Source organism: Dermacentor silvarum, chromosome 5, assembly GCF_013339745.2.
Source record: "Dermacentor silvarum isolate Dsil-2018 chromosome 5, BIME_Dsil_1.4, whole genome shotgun sequence".
Taxonomy (NCBI): Eukaryota; Metazoa; Arthropoda; class Arachnida; order Ixodida; family Ixodidae; genus Dermacentor; species Dermacentor silvarum.
Genome location: NC_051158.1, coordinates 35,858,363 through 35,878,572, shown reverse-complemented (window position 1 = coordinate 35,878,572; position 20,210 = coordinate 35,858,363). Strand labels below are relative to the sequence as shown.

The window sequence follows — 20,210 nt, the reverse complement described above, 5'->3', positions numbered from 1 at the left end:
CCTCGTATTCCCGTTTTCCAACGATCTTGAAGGCCTTGATTCTCACGTACTTCGCCGCATGTTCGGGCTTCGGTGTGCTGACTACTTCGATATTCTGAGTGAAGTTAGGGCAAACAACGCCTTCGCGGGCTTGCTCCACCGTTAGGCCTAACGCCTCAATAACTGCAGCACCAATGGATGTGGGGCTCACCTTGTTCAAATTAAGTCCACCTCGTGGCCGTATGATGATGTTGATGTGCGCGTCCGGCAGCTGGGGCATCCTCGAGGCCTTGACAATCCGATTCTTGATCGCTCCGATGACGGATCCTCTGCCATGATCTTGCTGACTACGCGGCACTGCGGTTTTCTCGCCAACGACCTTCTTGGTATAGCACGGGATCTTCGGCTAGTTACAACTTGTCAGCCTAAATCCTCCTCATCATTTCCTTCGGATCCAGCAAAATCTTCGTCTTCCAGGCGTATATCCGCAATGCTCGCGGGACAGGTAGGCCTATTAGGCCCAACGGGCCCTACAGGAAAAGTCCCGTGAAATTTCGAAAATGCAAGTCCCACCTCGAATCTTGGCATCAGGCGATTCGCGGTGACTTCACGGTTCCGCTGATGTACTGCTTTCCGTTGTAATCACGAAATTTATACATAAATTTATGGATTATGTGTAATTGCTCCCGCGTTTATGAGAGTTTCGCAAACGTTATATTAACAAATTAGTGCACATTTTAGAGTGGCGTAAAATGACGTTTACTTTGTGCGCTTTAGATGTTTCCATAAGTGCACCATACAAAATTGTGGTATCGTTTTTATTTTGCAGGTGCAATATCGCAAACGTTACGCTTCAGCCTTTCTTATATTTAGCATTTTTCAACAATTTTTCTAAATACATTGACGCTAAAAATAAATATTCCACTACCTGCAGTTTTTCGATATTTAACTTACATTAAACGTGACAAACCACATCAAATTTAGTGCACTAGGTGCCGAGTAAAAGTATTTCTTCGTTCTTAATTATAGATAGAAGCCTTTGAAATAAAGTTTCCTTTAATGCTAAATGTCCTCATGAAGTTTTAAGAGCACCAACTTGAAAAGACTCGGTCAACTACAAAGTTTACAGCTACTAGATTAAATAGCACTTCACAGGTTTTCATCTTTCCGCATACCTGCTTCGATAGTTTGGTTATGGCGCTCCACTTCTAAGGTCGAAGTTGTGAGGTCGTTTCACGGTCGTGACAAAATCATTTGAGGGGGAGCTGAACGTAAAAAAATACGCGTGCGCGTAAGTTTAGTTGCACGTTAAAGAATTTGTGGTGGTAAAATATACAACTACGTACTACCGTTTTTATAGCAGTTTTATTCTATATAGCTGTCTACCACCGCCGGTCCCATAGGTCGAGTGAGGCTTTGAGACTATGACTTCATTCAGTTATTCAGACATCACCTGGTCGGCTGTGTTAACCTTTTCCGACTGACGCGTATTCCGCAGCTGTATATCGACCTGCTGATAGAGTACAATGAACTTTTGGACGATCAAGTGTCCTTCTATGTCGGTGTGGCTGATCGGCCCCGGGTTCCAGGCAAGTGCGTCATCAAATAACTGGCTGAGTGAAGGTCTGGGCTGCTTATGAGCCGAGTACACCAGTGGACTTTTAAAGTCGAAATGCTCATTTTGCACCTAAAGGACCGCAGAAGTTCCATTTCACGGCTGACGTGTTCGGCAGCATCGGTGGTTCGTGGCTACGCATAAAAAATCGCTGATGCTTAGCCTCGGCAGGATGACACTTTAGAGTCGCCTGCGCTTCTCAGTTTGATAGAGATTCTCGCTATGACCTTTCATCTGTAGCGTTTTTAAGGCAACGTGCTCTGTGGGGTTTTCGAAGTCTTGACGACGGAGACAAGACACACCAGAAAAGTCGCTGCATAATCATCTGGCTGTTAAAAACAGGTTCACTTAATCTTGAGAGACGTAGCAAGTTTTACAGATTTCAGAGATATCTTTATCGTAAAAAACATTATTGTACTAAAAACCGAGTATGAGCGCCCAACTATGCTACAGTGTGAACAGAATAAGTACTCAGGCGTCTATGTATGTAAAAGATACCAAGCTACATTGAAAAGCAGTTCAGATAAGTGAGTAGACTAGAACATTTAGGTTATGTACAAGTATAGACATTGCTAAAATAACAACTTCTTAGGGTGCTAAATACATCCCACGCTGTGGTCTGTTCATTATTTGCTATGCTTTGACTTTGGCCGTAATTCAGCACCTCGGCAGGATGTAATGGTCATTATATGAAATCTGTACAAAAGAAAAAAAAGAAATAAAGGTTGTTCTATCTAGGTTCTGCGACATATTGCTTTTTTTCAACATCGAATGCACTTCGAAGGACGCGCATGATGTCTCACTCAAGACTAGTGTTACTTATTTCTTCATCACTCAAGTACTCCTGAGGTATACTGTCCTTAAGAAAACATTGTGAATAGCTTTATTATGCATATGCACGTTTATGAGTATTTGTTCGTGTGTTTCTGTGGTCAATGTGCATATGCCATATTTATTACCCAGCACCTGAAATAACATAAGAGGCCAATAACCAGTCTAACATTTCCAGGCTTTCTTGAATGCCAGCATCGATACCTCCCTCCTTAGCTTCAAAAGAGAGAGACGTCAGACATGACCCCATTAAGTATGTACGCAGATCATTCGTTTTATTAAAATGCGAACAGTTCACTTCTGAAGTTCCTTGACAGCAAATGTGGCTCTTGGGAAATTATAGGACAGCCGCTCCTTAAAGTGTTTGCCAGTCAAATAAGGTTTCTCTCTCTCTCCATATATATATATATATATATATATATATATATATATATATATATATATATATATATATATATATATAGAAAAATCAGAAGCACAACTTCGCGGTTATCTTAGGTTTATTTACCCAACAGTTTCGGTCGGTAGACCGGCCCTTGAAAAAGGTCGGTCCACCGACCGAAACTGTTGGGTAAATAAACCTAAGATAACCGCGAAGTTGTGCTTCTGATTATTCTAAATACGCTTGGCCCATTGAAAAATCCAGTTACTTATATATATATATATATATATATATATAGGACACCACTCGCCTTTCAAAAATATTAGATTGATATATGTCTAGCATGAGTACGGGAATACATGCCGATTGATCAAAACGACATGACATGCGCAATAAAATAATCTTTGACACGGAACTTCGGGATCACCTCCCCCTCCCTTGATCCATCTCCCTCCCCCGCCTCTCCCTGCTACTGGGTTGCCCGAGAACATATGCGCCCTTTCCCAGGCACCTTTGTATCACAAATCAGACCACCGAACGCCACCAACCACGGAAACGGGCAAAAGAGGGAAATAAAGCTATTCGCTTTAAAAAAGGAGTCATTCCGTTGGTGCTAACGTCCCGAGCCACGACTGAGAGCCAGCTGATTTCTGGTGCCGGGAGAGGCGATCTTCGTCATGCTAATTCAATCGGCCAAGTGCTGTGATTCTTGCTCTCCAAGCAGCAGCAACAGCTCAATAGTGTCAGCGCCTTCTCTATAGACATGAAGGACTTCTAGTATTCCCTACCACAGGACACGCTGTGTGACGTAGCGTATGACATGATCGACAAGTTTGGTGCGACAAGTTTTCAGAACCGCTGTGGCCGCTACACCGCCAGCTTTGTTTTCAACGCTGGGTCTGTCTCACTCAATTGTGTCGTGTTTGGCTCTGTTTTTCGTTGTCAATACGGTGTGCCATCTAGCCCTACAGGAAAATTTTTATAAGCCATGCGCAGTTTTGAACTACCTTATCGACCGTACTTCGTATCACCGAGTCCCCTAGTCTAGAGATGTGGGGAAGGCGAATGGTTTAAATACAGGTATTCTTGTCTATAGAGGCATATTTTGGTATTCTGAGTATGTGCCAATAATGCTGTGAATATGTAAAATGAATTCTTCCTCTGCCTACAATGTCAAGACTACCAGCTCTTTACCAGCTAGCCAGTCTCCATATGACGATACAAACGAAGGCATGGGTACGTAAAGGCCTCGTCACACGCCTCAGCAGCGTATAGGCCAGCTACTTTTTCTTTTAAGACGCGCCGATAGCGTAGGCATGCGACACTTGAGTGGCGCCCGACGCCAACTCATACACTTGTGAGATGAGAGTGAAGTAGTTCCAATAGGCGGCGTACGATGGGTGTCTAAAAGTGAGTTAAATATGGAATAAGCACACGTTTCCGTGTAAAGGTGTCTCCAGCACTCCTTTTGTTTACCAAGTGGGACCCAAAAGCGAAAATATAAACCGCGCAGCACACGTACATAGCAAAACTTTGCAGCTTTTGGGGTTTTTCTGGACACAGCTGTATGCCCGGTACTTGCGGATCACGAACGGTATGTGTGTACTGCGCCGCATAGCATTCTTGGCAGGAAAGTGGTGAGCGCCTAGTTTTTCAAGAAAGGAAACACAAACAAGACTTATGACGCCTATTGTTATGGGACAATCTACGCCACAAAGTGTGTAACCCATTTTTTTTTTTTTTTTTTTTAGTATGCGATGCAGGCGAGCTATACCTTTTTGCGACGTTCTGACGGCATAGTAAAACGATTCTTTCAGTGACTTGCGAACCCAACTCCTACACCACTCAGAGTAGACGCACTCCAGTAGAGGTAAACAGTGACTTTTGAAAGGGGAGTTACACGTGGAACAAGCACTAACTTTCGCGTAAATGTGCCCCCATAACTCCTTTTTTTTCATGGTGTGGAGTACTAGCTGTCTGAAAAGCGAAAATTACTGCCACTCGGCAGGTGCAGGCAGCGTGCAGAGGTCGAAGAACTCGGAAGACAAATGTAGAGCATTAGTCAGGTAGATAGGATCATAAATATGAAACGCACATAACGTTCTTGCTCTTTACTGTTAAGAAAGTACGGGAGAGGAAGGTAAACGTACCAGCATTTGCGAGCCCCGAAATGTGAAGACGCATATAAGGCTCAGCCGGCGAGGTTCCTTGGTTACACGGAGCAGAATCCATCAGGACGCGAGTCATGGGTGCACTGAAGATTGCAGCTGTCAGCGCGGTAACTTTGGGTGAGATACTTTTTTTTTTTTTGCAAAGGGCTACAAACAGCAAAGATAGGGAGAGAGAGAGAAACAAAAACTTGAAACTGGACTTTTTTTAAAATCAAATTTAGATCTAACCATTATGTGTAGCCGTGACGATAAGCTACGCCCAAGTAGAGAATGTCGGCGGGATTTTTTACAACTCTTCGTTAATACGACGTGGAAAAAGTTCCTTTAATTTAAAGACTTAGAATTCGGTATACTTTGTCTGCTGTTCTTTCCATGTGCCGCATGATATAGTGTTCCCGAGCTGTCGTACTTTGACTGTAGGGACGCTGCTTCCTCTGTTTCCGACTTCAATGTTGTCAAACCCGTGGGAATGTATGAACCTGAAAGAGATGAAAAGAAAGATATTAGGATACAAGTAGTGTGTTTATGACGGCATTTGAAAGAATTGTGTTGTGAGAGACGCAACTGTGAAGGCGTTTCAGGCCGCCATATCTAGTTACGTCAAGATAACATTAACGCCTGTATTAAAGCTCTGTGGTCAGGGCAGCCGGTAAAACAAAGCTCAACGTTTTGGTTCTCCAAGTGACGTAAACATCCGCTTGCGAACGTATTGCAAAAATGTAGTATTCTAATATGAAAAATTATGCACACATCCATATAAAGCCTTGTATTGAGCTATATTGCTATATTTAGATGTTTGCCGGGTGTTTCTCTCCGGAAGACGGTTGGCGCAATTATCACAACGAAAGGCTTTGTGAACTTATCATTGCGGAGCTGAGGTTGGCCCGCTTGTTTTTTGTGAAGATTTGTGGCCACGTTTTATTCACATATTTTAGGCTGAAACACTCTCAGTGGTGTTCACGTGGTGGGATGTGCGACTTTCAAGCCAATACACTCCCAGCGAACCTATTTTAACACACATTTTTTTTCGCGGTCCACGGGGAAGTAATACGATATATGGAATGTGGCAGTTTACGTATAAAAAGTGTGAATGATAAGCGGAGTCAGCGCACATGCTACAACTACTAACTGCTACTAACTACTACTGCGAATAATAATGATAATATTACCCAACTTCTTGAGTGATACATAACCATTCAGCCATATCATAGACAACTAGATGGCTTAATTGGCAGCAGTGGCGGTAAGAAAAAAAAAACAAGCAAACGAAAATGGGAGAAAGTGCTGAGCAATATATTAGCAGTAATCAGTGCCTCATTGTGTTAATTAGAGAACTTTGTATTGTAAAAGCAGTGTATGAAATAAAATAAACAGCAAATTAACCTTACCCGGACTTACGGACAATTCAGAGTATTTTTTCAAGGATGTCTTCGATAATACATGAAAAAACCGCTAGCCGTAGCAGTATCGTTCGAAACACACTTCAACATAATTTTCAGGGTACGGTGAATGCAGCTCGGCCAATGAGCAGAACAAAAGTAACATACCCTGTAATGCTGTATTAAGAACAATAGCGGAAAGTCCAGGCGGAAGAAGGAGCAAATTGAATTATATTGATGCCAGGTTAAAAGAAAGCACGGCGTCATAGAAAATAAAGGAGAAACTTCGTGCTTTGTTAACGTGTATGTGTCAAGCGTTGTTATAAGCAATTTCCCGGGTAACCGTCCACCAGCCCTGCCGTATTATTCAGAATCAATCGATCAATCAATCAATCAATTTAATTTGGCCAAAGAACAGCAGTGAGGTCTGCCTGCTGGTGCACTGAAAAACAAAAACATAAAAGGTAAAAATTTTTTTTTTATTTGTAAAACAAATACGACTAGAAGTTACAGGATAAAAAAATTAGAATGAAAGAAAAGTACATAATCAATCAATCAATCAATCAATCATGTTTATTTAACGTGCCCAGGAACAACCCTAAGGTCTGAGTGCTGGCGCACGCATACATTACAACCAAAAAAAAAAGAAGACACTCAGGGAAAAATCATTAAACAATAAATGAATAAAAATAAAAATTGTGAAAAGAAGAGAGTACTGACAACAAAGCGCAAAGTAAATACAAAAGAAAAAGGAGGAGAAGGGCACTTGAACAATACATGATATTAAAATACCAGGCAAAGCTCGGAAAAGAACGATGACAAGGAGTTATGAAAGATATCAAGTTCACGAAAGTAAGCGTTATAAAGATTCTGTATTCTGTGGACAGTTGAGTGTTCGTGATGACAGGCAGGAACATGGAAAGGTCTATGTTCTCTGGTGATCTTGCGTGGGATGCGGAACATGACACAGCTGAGAAGTTCGGGACACGTGAGGTTACCGTGAAGGAGTTTAAAGAGAAACAGAAGGTCAGCGCGATTACGTCGGTCGCGAAGTGAAGGCAATGACAATCCAACAGTGCTAGTACAGGGTGCAATGTCCAGGTTTGCAAAGCGGTGATTATATATGCTTAGAAACTTTTTCTGGACACGATCTATAATGTCACTGTTGGATCTAGAAGAGCCGTTCCAGACGACCGACGCATATTCGAGTTGAGGAAGACAGATGGTTGTGTATAATTTGCGGAACGGTGTAGGAGACTTGAATTCCCGCGATAGTCTGCATACAGAACCAAGAGAGCGCATACCCCGCATTGCAACACGTTTAGTGTGAGCCGAAAAGTGTAAGGTTGCATCAAAAAGTACACCAAGATCATTGATCTCGCAGACCTTACACAACGGCACAGAATCTATCGAATAAGAAAAAGAAATACTTGCTGTTTTGCGTGTGAAAGTCATGACTTTGGTCTTAGCAGCATTCAAGGTAAGGTTATTATCCTTGCACCATTTAGAAAAGGAAAGCAGGTCAGACTGCAGGGCGCGACAGTCATCAACAGTGTGAATTTTCTTAAAAATCTTGATGTCATCGGCATATAGAAGGAAAGAAGAGTTCCGAATAACAGAAAGAACGTCATTAATAAAAATTAAAAAAAGGAGTGGTCCTAATACTGACCCTTGAGGGACGCCGCTAGTTACCAGGTAAGAAGAAGACGTTTGGCCATTGACGTTAATATAACACGATCTATCAAGAAGATAACTGCGCAAGAGATTCACAACTGACGAGTCAACATCAAGGTTCGTAAGCTTGATCAGAAGCAGCGAGTGGCTGACTACATCAAAAGCCTTGCTGAGATCACAGTAAATGGTGTCAACTTGCCCCCTTTGAAGTACCGGCGTGGAGATCTGTGTCATGAAACTTGCGAGATTTGTGATAGTGGAGCGGCCGGTCAGAAATCCATGCTGATTCGGAATGAGCGAGTTCTTCACAGTAAAAGACAATATGTTGTGAAGAGCAAGCTCAAAAATCTTGGATGTAGCACAGAGAAGAGAAATTGGGCGATAATTCGACACATCTGATTTACATCCAGACTTAAATACAGGAAAAACACGAGCAGTTTTCCACATGTGAGGGAAAGTGGAAGTAGTCAAAGAGTTATTAAATATAGATGTCAATACTGGAGCAAATATACTGCCGTAAGCTTTTAGAATTGCAGGAGGGGATGCCGTCAGGGCCGCAGGATAGGGAAGGCTTCAAGCGCCTAAGGCATTCATGGACAAGCTCTTCATCAAACAACACCGCACTAGATGTAGGAACCGTCGTGTGCTGCTGACTGACACCAGCGTTGAAACCTGCATCTTTATATAAGGAAGAGAAATGGGCTGCAAAACAATCCGCGACTGCTTGGACTTCTGCCCCTCTAGAGTCAAGTAAGCGAAAACCCTCTCCATGTTTATTGGAGCGCTTACGGATATACTTCCAAAATTCTGCCGGCCGGTCGGAGGCGCTTTTTTCCAAGAATGCCATATATGAGTCTAGATCCCGCTTATAGAGACGTTTACAGAGAGCCCGAAAAAAGCGGAATTCATCTCTGCACTCATTAGGCAACGGAAATCTAGATTTTCGGTGTGCGCGATCTTTCTGCTTTAGGGAAATTATGAGTTCAGATGAAAACCAGTGGGGATATCTAGAGCGTTTAGGGCCTGTACTGGGGAATGTATTTGCGCATACTGCTCAAAACAAGCTCCGTAAATTGATCTACTTGTTCATCAACGTTGCTTTTGTCTGTAACCAGTGACCAGTCGGTGGTGGACAAAAAATTATATAAACCAAGATAATCACCACGCTTGAAAGCAAAGCGTGGGGATTCATTTATGCCACTGGAGGAGCTCTGCCTCAGTGCTGACACAGAGGCAGTTATCTTTAGTGGCGGATGAAACTTATCGGTACGCACAAGGAAAATTTCGGAACGAGATACATCTAAGACTTTGAGCATTCGAGATGCAAAGATCTAAGACGTTGCCACAGGAATTGGCAATCAAGTTATGCTGCTGAAGGGAACAGAAGGACAGAAAGTCCAACAACAGGCTGCATTTCTTCTCTGTGTAATGATTATAATGAGAATATCTAAGTGTGTTCCAATGAATACCTGGTGTATTAAAATCACCAAGAATAATTACTTTGTGCTTACTATGGGAGGATATTACGCTTTCAATGGAAGAGATAACCTCATCAAACAAAGCAGGGGAAATATTCGGCTGTACATAGAACGATCCAATCAACAATTTTTCACATCGGGCTAGGCTGACTTCTAGCCATATCGACTCCCGTACACTTTCTATATCGATGCGCCGTACACATTTCAATGAATTGTCAACTGCAATCAGCACGCCACCACCTTTTTGTTGAGATCCACTGAAGTCCCGGTCACTGCGGAAGACGTTGTAGTGCGGTGGAAAGAAGTCTGAAGACGAAATGTCACCACACAGCCAAGTTTCGGAAATAACAAAAATGGGGAAGGAAGACGAAATGACATTGGCGAAAAATTCACGTGCCTTGGTGCGAAGTCCACGAACGTTTTGGTAGAAAATGTCCAGATTACACACTTTGAACGTTTGCGGTCTTCTCTGAAGCATGAAGCATGCCGTCGTGTAGCACCCCGCGGAATGGCTTGAACAGGCATCCCATTGGCCACATAGACGGGTCGTTCAGGCGCTTAAGCGCTTCATCGTCGACGGCTTCATCAGCGCAGACGAGAAATGAGGCATACGAATTATGCCTCGTCTTGAGGCGTTTGCAGGCAATCGGCGGTGCTCCGACGTTTGACAGGTGAGCACTCAGATCCGCAGACGTCGTATTATGAGAAAGCCTGGACACAAAAATGGCTTTCGGTCGCGGGGCGCGTTTCGCTACAGATATTGCCTTGCTCTCCCCAGCTCCAAAACAAGCAGGCCGACGTTCACTCCGAGTTGTCTTGGAGAGATGGTCAGCGGTGGCAGCACTCGGCGAAGCAGTCTGGACGGTCGCGGCATACGTTTTCTTGGACGGGTGGAGCGGCAGCACAGTAGGAGAAATGGGCGGCATCACAGTAGGAGAAACGGGAGACGGCTTGCCAAGCGCATCACGCAGGGAACGCACCTCGACCCGCAGCGCGCCTATAGTCTCGGCCTGCTGAGCGGATGCCAGCGCGTTTTCCCTGTGCAGACGCTCGCTGTCACTCCGCAGTCGCGCCACCTCATCGCTGAGGAAGGATATTCCCTCGAGCGCCTGAAGGAGAAGGCCACGGAGGGCCGCCACGTCACCAACCGCCTCAAAACCGGTCCCGACGAGAACGAGGCCCTGTGGAGGGGTCGCCGATGGGGAAGCAGCGGGCGTGTTGGCATCGCTAAGCCTAGCCGCTGGAATGTCGGCGTGGTCGGCGTTCTGGCACAGGTTACACGTGAAAGATTTCTCACCAGACTTCAGCAGCTCGAGGTCCTCGTCGGGCCATGCAATACACTTCACGTGTGCACGTTTTTCGCATGAAATACAGCGATGAAATTGCTGTTTTCCGTAAAAAGGCTGGGAGCACAGAATACAAACGTCCGTACTAGGCGCCATCTTGCGAAGCAGATGAAGCCAAGTATAATAATAATAATAATAATAATAATAATAATAATAATAATAATAATAATAATAATAATAATAATAAAAATTGAGAGTCCTTCCACTACTGTGAAAATGGATGCCAGCGAAGCTGTGACTATGGTGGGTCTGCCGTAGTGAATATTGCCCCCACGATAAAAATGGCCGTATCGTCGTTGGGCATCACCCAACAGAACATGTCTGTTATGAACGTTCCAGTTGAGAAACTCGCGTCGAAACCTGGCCGTCGCACCGGGGAAGATGGCTCTAGCTTTACCGAGGCGTGCACCACCGTTGTCGGGTTCCTGGCGGGCATGACGACGCTGACGTTTGGCCTCAACATCGCCCTTCCGCAACTCGGGGTCGGCGGCTGTTCACTGATGTTTGGCCTCAACATTGCGCTCCCTCAACTTGGGGGTCCGCGGCTCTTCGCCGACGTTTCGCCTGGGCTTCGGAAGCCCTCACGCTAGAATCGGCACGTGGACGACGAGCCCTTTCCAGAGCGTGTTTATTCTGCATGGATTTCCATAAAATTGCTTCAAAATGAAATCTGTCTGTTACATAAGAGAATGAATGTCTCACATCCCCTTAAGCAGAATCAGAATCAGAAACAGTTTTTATTTTCCTCAAGGAAAAATGGACCCCAGACAAAAAGCTGCTGATTGAGCAGCTTGACGAGGCCTGGGGCCCTACAGGCAGCGAACAGCAGTGTTTGTCGTACACCCGTACGAGAAAAAGCAATATGAGAAAACAGCAACACGACAAAAAAAAAAAAAAAATGGGGAAAGAAATAGACAAGAAAGAAACCGTTCGCACCAAGCTGCGAAGAACAAAAAACATATGGTATATATGTGTATGTATTTACACATTAGTAAAAAATGAAGGTATGGGTTTACGGGGGTATGAGCAATGGCTCATACAACCATTGTAATGGTTGTAATGTATTCTTTTCACCGAAGAGCAGTCAGTGAGGTCATGCAATGCGTTTCTGGCAGCTTATAGTTCTCAAATCCTATAAAACATTATCAGACCTAGTACCTTTCTTAAGTGTAGGTGCATCTGTCTGAGGTCTACAGAAACTTACTGATCTACTTTACCTATCCGATTTCTTGTTTTCGGGGTGTTATGTTTAATTTGCAATGTTTTTTTTTTACAGCGAAGCTATTTACGGCTAGGCTTCCGGGCATTGTTCGTGTGCGTGTGCAAAAATGTGGACCGATCTTGGCGATAGTGCAGAAAGGGTCCACGCGCAATTGCACATACCCCTGTGGATTCCGGGTGGTGGGCTCCGGGACCCCTGACGCGCCCTTGAACTACCTTTGTCACACCTGGGACCCAAAGAGGTCCCAGGAACAAGGGTAACAACCGATGCTACGATCGGATCTTAGCTCAAAAGGCCGGCCCGCGTCGGCCATATCTACGTTCGCACCGCCCTCTCTTTGTCGGCGTTCCAACCGCTTGCGTGCCTAGTTTCCTGCCGTTCTCCCGGGGCGGCGGCACCGTCGCGCGTTTATATATAAGGCAAGGTGCCGTTCTCCATATTGAATTTCACTTCTCTCGTCGTAATGGGCAAGCCCCGTGTAGTACGCACTTCCGGTGACGATTGCATTCTCGTCTCTGTTCCTGCCGTCGCTCGTCGTAGGCGCGTTGCTTCTCGGGAACCCGGGCTATACGCGGCCTCCCAATTCTGTCTCACCTCTGTATTGTGTGCTAAACAGCTTCGCTGGTCATCCACATTCACAGAGTGGAATGGCTCATGTTTTGTTTTTGTTTCTTACTGTTTCAGGCGTTCTTGTACAATCGATGAGCTCAGATTACGAGTGCGGACCCTATTGTCCACCAGAGGCAAGTTAATTGTATGTTCACACTGAACTGTACGTTTTATTGTTTCGATAGCGATTATACGGACGTTCGAGAGACGTTCGCGCTGCCGCCGAAGTCGTGCTGTCCCGCTATCGGCGGCGCCACGGTGAGGGATGGCAGTTTGTATACGAGTGCCAAATGATGATAGGCAGCGTCTGCAGCAGCACGAGCCGCAAAAAAAGAAAAGAAAAACAGGGAATATATTGATATGACAGGATGCGTTAGAGGCATAGGTAGCGGTACAACGAAGATGTAGACGTTTTGTGAAAGAGAGAGAGAAAAGAAAACGGAGGATGCTTAAGCTTCGCCTTTAAGAGTAGAACGCGATAGCGTTATCGGGGCCCGTTCGCATCGCATCGTTCGCATACGGCAAGTAGGCTTCATTCACTGCAACACTGCACGTGGGAAAGCCAGCTTACAATGACCAAGCTTACACCGATCTCTTTAAAGTCGGCTTCACATTTAAACTGAAATGCATTGCTGGAAAGGCGTTTTTCCGGGGGCAATATAAGTGGTCTTATAGTAAAATGTGAAGGCCCTATAATAGTACCTTTCTATTATTTTATTAATTGTTTGCTATTGCCCCGACGCGCGCAGGTCTGGTAGAAATGCTGGAAAAGGGGTTTGTGTTTGAGTTTCCTCCTAGCATTAGGCTTTCTCGTACATTCAAATTACAATCCGACGCCGATAGGTAGACGAACCGACGGCGAGTTCGACGCCGAATGGTAAAGTCGTAGTTTACCATTTTTCTGACGGATTTCACTGTGAGAAATTCAATTTTTGTTCACCAAAACCTTGCTCCACGTGAAGGGCCTGCGTGGTCGATGTGGCTGGATGATTTCCTCCGCCACCCTCGATCACACGTCGGTTGCCGACGCCGGATTTTCCGCAACATGGGGCCCTAAATGCTGTCGCGTTAAAAATGTTATGTATACAAAAATGCTAGAATGAAAAGCATGTATGGCATACCTGATTAACTCAAGCAGGCTAGCTGGCTATTTACCACCGCTTCGTTTAGAAGGGGTCTCCAATAAATCATTACCCTCATCAGCGGGTACACTAGAGGTTTATAATACAAAGCTATAGCATGACACTCACTCCATCGCCACTACCTTAACATGCCAAGACATCTGTCAGCTTTGTACGTGCTAGCTTATCGGTGCTGTGCTAACTAGCATTCCCAAAGCTAATTTGTGTCGTGACGCAGCTAGCAGGGGCAAAACTGATATATGGCCGGGACTATAAGGGTAGCAGCGAGTGGTAAGCGGCAATAATTTGCTAAAGATACTTATTAAAGTCGTTTCCATTTTTTTTAGAACCAGACCATGAACATCTGTGTGACGACGTGCCCCCTCAAGGAAGGAGAAATTTTCGATCGTTTTAATGCCAAAATGGGAAGATTCAGAGATGGAACGCCGTGCTGGGTATCGGTTTGTTACACTTCCGCGTTCGTTTATCATACATTTTTGTACTTTCAAACTTTAAGTCATGAAACACTTTAAAGACGCGATGTGAGTGTTTAGTTGAACAATGATCATGCAGTCATTGCGCACTAGAACGGAGGACAGGGGGAAGACACGTTTGTCGTCAATAACCTAAGCTGCCTTAAGTGTTCCCGAGAACCGCATGACGCTAGAGACGTGTTGAGCCTGCCTACATGCATGTTTGCCTATCTATCTATCTATCTATCTATCTATATCTATCTATCTATCTATCTATCTATCTATCTATCTATCTATCTATCTATCTATCTATCTATCTATCTATCTATCTATCTATCTATCTGTCTGTCTGTCTGTCTGTCTGTCTGTCTGTCTGTCTGTCTGTCTGTCTGTCTGTCTGTCTGTCTGTCTGTCTGTCTGTCTGTCTGTCTGTCTGTCTGTCTGTCTGTCTGTCTGTCTGTCTGTCTGTCTGTCTGTCTGTCTGTCTGTCTGTCTGTCTGTCTGTCTGTCTGTCTGTCTGTCTGTCTGTCTGTCTGTCTGTCTGTCTGTCTGTCTGTCTGTCTGTCTGTCTGTCTGTCTGTCTGTCTGTCTGTCTGTCTGTCTGTCTGTCTGTCTGTCTGTCTGTCTGTCTGTCTGTCTGTCTGTCTGTCTGTCTGTCTGTCTGTCTGTCTGTCTGTCTGTCTGTCTGTCTGTCTGTCTGTCTGTCTGTCTGTCTGTCTGTCTGTCTGTCTGTCTGTCTGTCTGTCCGTCGGTCCGTCCGTCCGTCGGTCCGTCCGTCGGTCCGTCCGTCGGTCCGTCCGTCCGTCAGTCCGCCCGTCCGTCCGTCCGTCCGTCCGTCCGTCCGTCCGTCCGTCCGTCCGTCCGTCCGTCCGTCCGTCCGTCCGTCCGTCCGTCCGTCCGTCCGTCCGTCCGTCCGTCCGTCCGTCCGTCCGTCCGTCCGTCCGTCCGTCCGTCCGTCCGTCCGTCCGTCCGTCCGTCCGTCCGTCCGTCCGCCCGCCCGCCCGCCCGCCCGCCCGCCCGCCCGCCCGCCCGCCCGCCCGCCCGCCCGCCCGTCCGTCCGTCCGTCCGTCCGTCCGTCCGTCCGTCCGTCCGTCCGTCCGTCCGTCCGTCCGTCCGTCCGTCCGTCCGTCCGTCCGTCCGTCTGTCTGTCTGTCTGTCTGTCTGTCTGTCTGTCTGTCTGTCTGTCTGTCTGTCTGTCTGTCTGTCTGTCTGTCTGTCTGTCTGTCTGTCTGTCTGTCTGTCTGTCTGTCTGTCTGTCTGTCTGTCTGTCTGTCTGTCTGTCTGTCTGTTTGACGCCTTGTCCTGCCTTGCCCTGCCCTGCCCGGCCTGGCGCTGCCCTGCCCGGCCTGGCGCTGCCCTGCCCGGCCCTGCCTTGCCCTGCCCTGCCCTGCCCTGCCCCGTAGTAATGCCGTGGTGCTCGTTTCATCGTCGTTTTGAGAGCCTCGTGCTCTGACTTTCGTCTTTCCGTCGTTGTCACGCCTTTCACGTCGACCCAGAAGCTCAAGTTGGCTTATAGCTGGTACACTACGTGTCGTATTTTGGTATTCTCGTATAATAGCACGTGCACACTCCAGACGCCTTTCCTAGAGAAAGCGAAATGGACCCCTCGTCTGGCCAAAATGGAGGGTGCAGACGGCGCCACCTCTACTAAGGCAACCTTTGCCCTCGGTGATTGACGAAGAGCAGGGCGTCTCTCCTGTTGTGTTTACATCTTGGAGGTGGGGTGGAGCTTGAGTGTCCCTCAACACTGGAAACATTGCCTTGGAAAGGAAAATCCTGCAGGTTGACTCACGCGAGACATGTCAGTTCAGAAACTGTCATCAAGCACACTCTGGTGGCATAGTCCTCCTTGGCTGTTCAAAGACCGCCAAGAATGGCCATTTGCAATTTTCTTGATAGCTGGTGACATGAACATACTAAATCAGTTTCATAGAGTTCCATTTGAATTAAGCACTGGCGCGAGGTTGGAAACTCATGGGCGAAAAGCACTGATCAACAGGAACAGTACCCAGGATGATGTTATAACACCGTGTGCTGGAGACTTTGTCTGCTTCATTGTCTTTTCTTTAAATGTCCATATATGTTCTTACCATCGTAGTTCCTTATGGCATTACAGACACGACATTTGCCTCCGCTCCAAAAGAGGCATCGTCCCGTTGCGTAAGTTAAAACGCGTGAGTTCGCTCAGCTCACCAAAACACACATACGCACACACTCACAACATCAAAACGTAACTCACTTGGATGGGTGCTGCTTCACGCGCATCACATGCAGCATTCAGGGCAGGTGCTTCCGGCGCCTCGACCAAGTTTCACCATCTCGAACGATCTCGAGTTCACGTCGTTCACGCGTCGGATCATTCTGTATTACCGAAAGTATCATCTTAGCATGTTTTCGGAAAGTCCCCGGCGGCGTGTTGGTATCCGGACCCACACTATTTCGCCCGGGAGTGTGGCCGACGGATCGCCGTCGACGATTGTACCGCATTGCATCCAGGTCTTGCTGGTTGCACATGCGCGTATACGCGTAGAAGCTACCTGGCTCCTTCGGCATGCTGAGGAAGTTCTTTAGCTGTATGGATGGCATCACACTCGGGCAGCAGCGTTGCGTCCAACGTTGCCGTGGCTTCGAGATCGTGTACCAAGCTGAACGGTGTCATTCGAGTCGTTTCCTGTCGAGCGGTGTTACACGCGAAGGTTACATGAGGCAAAATCTCGTCCCAGTGTTTACGGTTCACATCGACCTACATGCCTAACATGACTGCGAGTGTCTTGTGCAAGCGGTGCTCCACTAGTTCATATCGCGAGGCTTTGACGCGTCAGGCCGTGCTGGCAGGCCACGACGGAGCGGAGCATGCGAGACGACAACCACACGTTTTCAGAACCAAACTCCGAGTGTTTTATCTAGCACGCGCCACCTTGCTCATGCCCAGAGGGCAACACTGGTCAGCTGATATGTGGCGATCACTACGGTTCGTTTATCTGGCGATGATGGGCTGCTGTTTTCGGGTAGCCTGTGCCGCCTAATTTGAGAACTGCGTTTAGGAGTTCGGCCATGAACGCGGTTCCCCTTCGTATTTCTAGTTAAACTTGAAAAGGACTGAAAGCAATGTGCAATTTAGTGTGCAAGAGATCTCAGGATGCTAAGCAAGTTTTTAAAAATGTTGTTTAGTTAAAAAAGATGCTATGTATATAGTGCCCTTGACAATTGTTTCCTTTGCCATTGTTATCAAGTCCTACATGGTCTGGCCTCCTAGTTTTTGTTTTAAATTTCGTGTGATCAATTGTACTCCGCTGTCTATTCCGTTATGTCTTCCGCCTAGCGCTGCAGCCCCCATCTATGTATGGCCTGCTAGCACCATCATTTAGGCTAGTGAGGCTAGGGAGCCTACATGCAAGCGCTGTTTAAAACGGTGTTGCATGTAGGCTCCCTAATTGAGGCTGTCACGGCCTATTAGATTAAAAAAAAGTTTTGTTTTTACTTCTCTGCTAAATCCGTCCAATACAATATCGGTACAAAAATACCGCGACCCCACTACTCCGATGTCTATGTATTGCCAAATGACTCTGGAAAAGTGTCAATTTTGGACGGAATACTTCATGACAAAAAAGCACCGAAAACTATTTAACATAACTCGTCTCGCATTGAAGGCTACATCATATTCTTTTTTTTTCTCCGTGGGAAAGCGTCGGGGAGTCCATGGAAAGGGGGGAGGGGGGCATCACCTCCCTCCTTTCCCGTCCCCTGGAAGTGCGCTGTTGACAACGTCAAGGACGCAGTAGCATAACGCCTAATGCATTTAACGCAACAAGAAATAATATGGAGGGTATTTAGTTAGTACTTCTTCGGTTTAAATAATGCATCTAATCCTAGTTCCGTTCCTATGCGACTCGATGTCACATAATGTAGGCGGTTTTTTAGTATAACTGACGCCATTGTGTCGCACATATGTCAAGACGTGCTGCAACTCGCTTGTTGCACTCCTCCAGAGAGCCATCTTGGTTTAGAACGCACGTCACCTATAGGTCACGGATCTCGCGAACAATGTTTATGACACAAGCACCTGCCGCTGGAAAATAATCATGAGCCGTTCCACTCTTTGAAGGTGGATGACCAGCTAAGTTGTTTAGCACATGACGCAGAGGTGGCGTAGAATTTTGAACAAAGGTACGAATGCATTTATTGTCTTGATGGGTGGTCATCGTGACGAAACGCACACACATGCACATTCTAGTATCACCTCTGTTATTGTTATACCAATTCCATCATATTTGCGTATAGTCCGTCGTACCCCAGTGGAGCAACGCACCTACGAAGAGCAATTCGACAGGAACAGAGACATGAATGCAATCGTCGACGGCGGGCGGCAAACACCACCGATGAAGATTGTGCACAAAACTGCAAGCGCATGCGGGACGTCGCTCTTTGTGGGCGCGTTGATCCACGGGGATCCGGACTATATACGCGGTCTCCCCATTACGACGACAAAAAAGTGAAACTAAAATTGGAGAACGGCAACTTGTCTTGCTGGTTTTTATATATCAGGATCACCAGTTTCACCAGGATCGGCCCACATTTTTGCACACGCAGAACAAAAATGCACAGAAGCCTAGCCATTAAACAGCTTCGTTGTAAAAAGTATAGCTGCTGTAGCAGCTTTAGCAGCGAACAATATCAATTTTCTCGAGGCCAGTTTTCTTACCTAAGCGGCACATTTTTTTATCTCGCTTCTTCGTTCTGCAGGTTGAGGGAGAGGGACCTGGACTTGAAGGTGTCTGCTGTGACGGGGAGTGTAATCAGAACAAAACGGCTTGCAAAAGCAAGATGGCAAAATGCAGGTTGCTAGACGCAGTAAAGAAGACAGAATCCGAAGAGGCCGCAAAACGACGAAAACGAAAGGTTCATTCCCGGTAACCAACTGTACAAACTTCCTAGTTTGTGCAACGTCTCCGATAAACATCCTAAAATAAACATTTTTTTTTCAAAATTTGTCTCGGATGACTCCTACGAGAACGTGATAGAATCCCAGCATTACGGTGCATTGTTACCTCATTCTTGAGTTATATAAGTTCAAATTGTGAGCTTGCGTAACCGACTACATACAAATTATGTGTCTGTTTTCGGGCGAACAAATTGGTTGGCTTGATGTGCTGCGGAAGCTCTCATGTGGTTCTTCGGCAAGAACTAAGGGGACTGTTGAGCACTTGCTCTGCCACATTTACAGCTTCGGTGAGCAACACCAGGTTCTCCGGTGTGTCTTGAGCTTGCTTTCTGACCACAGAAGCGGTTTTAAATGGGGAGCATTATATAGAAAGCTCTCAGCAACGTCACGTAATGCCCTTTTCAATTTCTCGATCCCCTTGAAACACGAATTTTGCGCTTAGAAATTTGGAAAAATAATGCCACAGTCCTAAACAAAACCTAATAATCTGTATAATATCGAAAAGTTATCAGGATGTAGGGAGTAGATATTTAATGAAATTAAATATTTAACTCAATTACAAGAACAAATCTTGATTTTGGGAGGACTGTGGAGTCATAAGCTAAATCAGGAGTTCGAAGATCGGTAATCTATACTATTATGTAGTAATGGTTTATTCATGGGGAGTTACATGACCGACCATCCAATAATTTTGGGGCCCTGGGCCCTCTGAGCACGAAGGCCACATCACCTGCAACAAAGTCAGAATTTCTGCTCCCTCCAGGCGCCAGAGGCACAGCTGGCGCGCACCTGGCACGGAGGCGCTGCTCATTGGTGCAGTGATTGGGCGATAGGAAAGAAGGTGGGCAGCAGAGGGCTATATCTACCAGGGCGCCGCTCGCCCCCCTCCATATCTGCTCCTGCTCTTGATCATGGCCCGAACTATCATGCATCTAAATATATTCAAATGCCACGTAGCTGGCCAGAACCAAGGTAATGTCGTTTGTCG

General features: G+C 46.1%; 1 protein-coding gene across 1 annotated transcript; it reads left to right on the top strand.

Moving 5' to 3' along the window:
* Positions 1-5,009: 5,009 nt before the first annotated feature.
* Positions 5,010-19,255, top strand: LOC125945598 (uncharacterized). Its single transcript, XM_049667692.1, has 4 exons — positions 5,010-5,095; positions 12,762-12,820; positions 14,155-14,262; positions 19,024-19,255. The coding sequence occupies exons 1-4, from the start codon at positions 5,053-5,055 to the stop codon at positions 19,192-19,194; spliced, it is 381 nt and encodes a 126-aa protein (XP_049523649.1). The 5' UTR covers positions 5,010-5,052; the 3' UTR covers positions 19,195-19,255.
* The last annotated feature ends 955 nt before the right edge of the window (positions 19,256-20,210 follow it).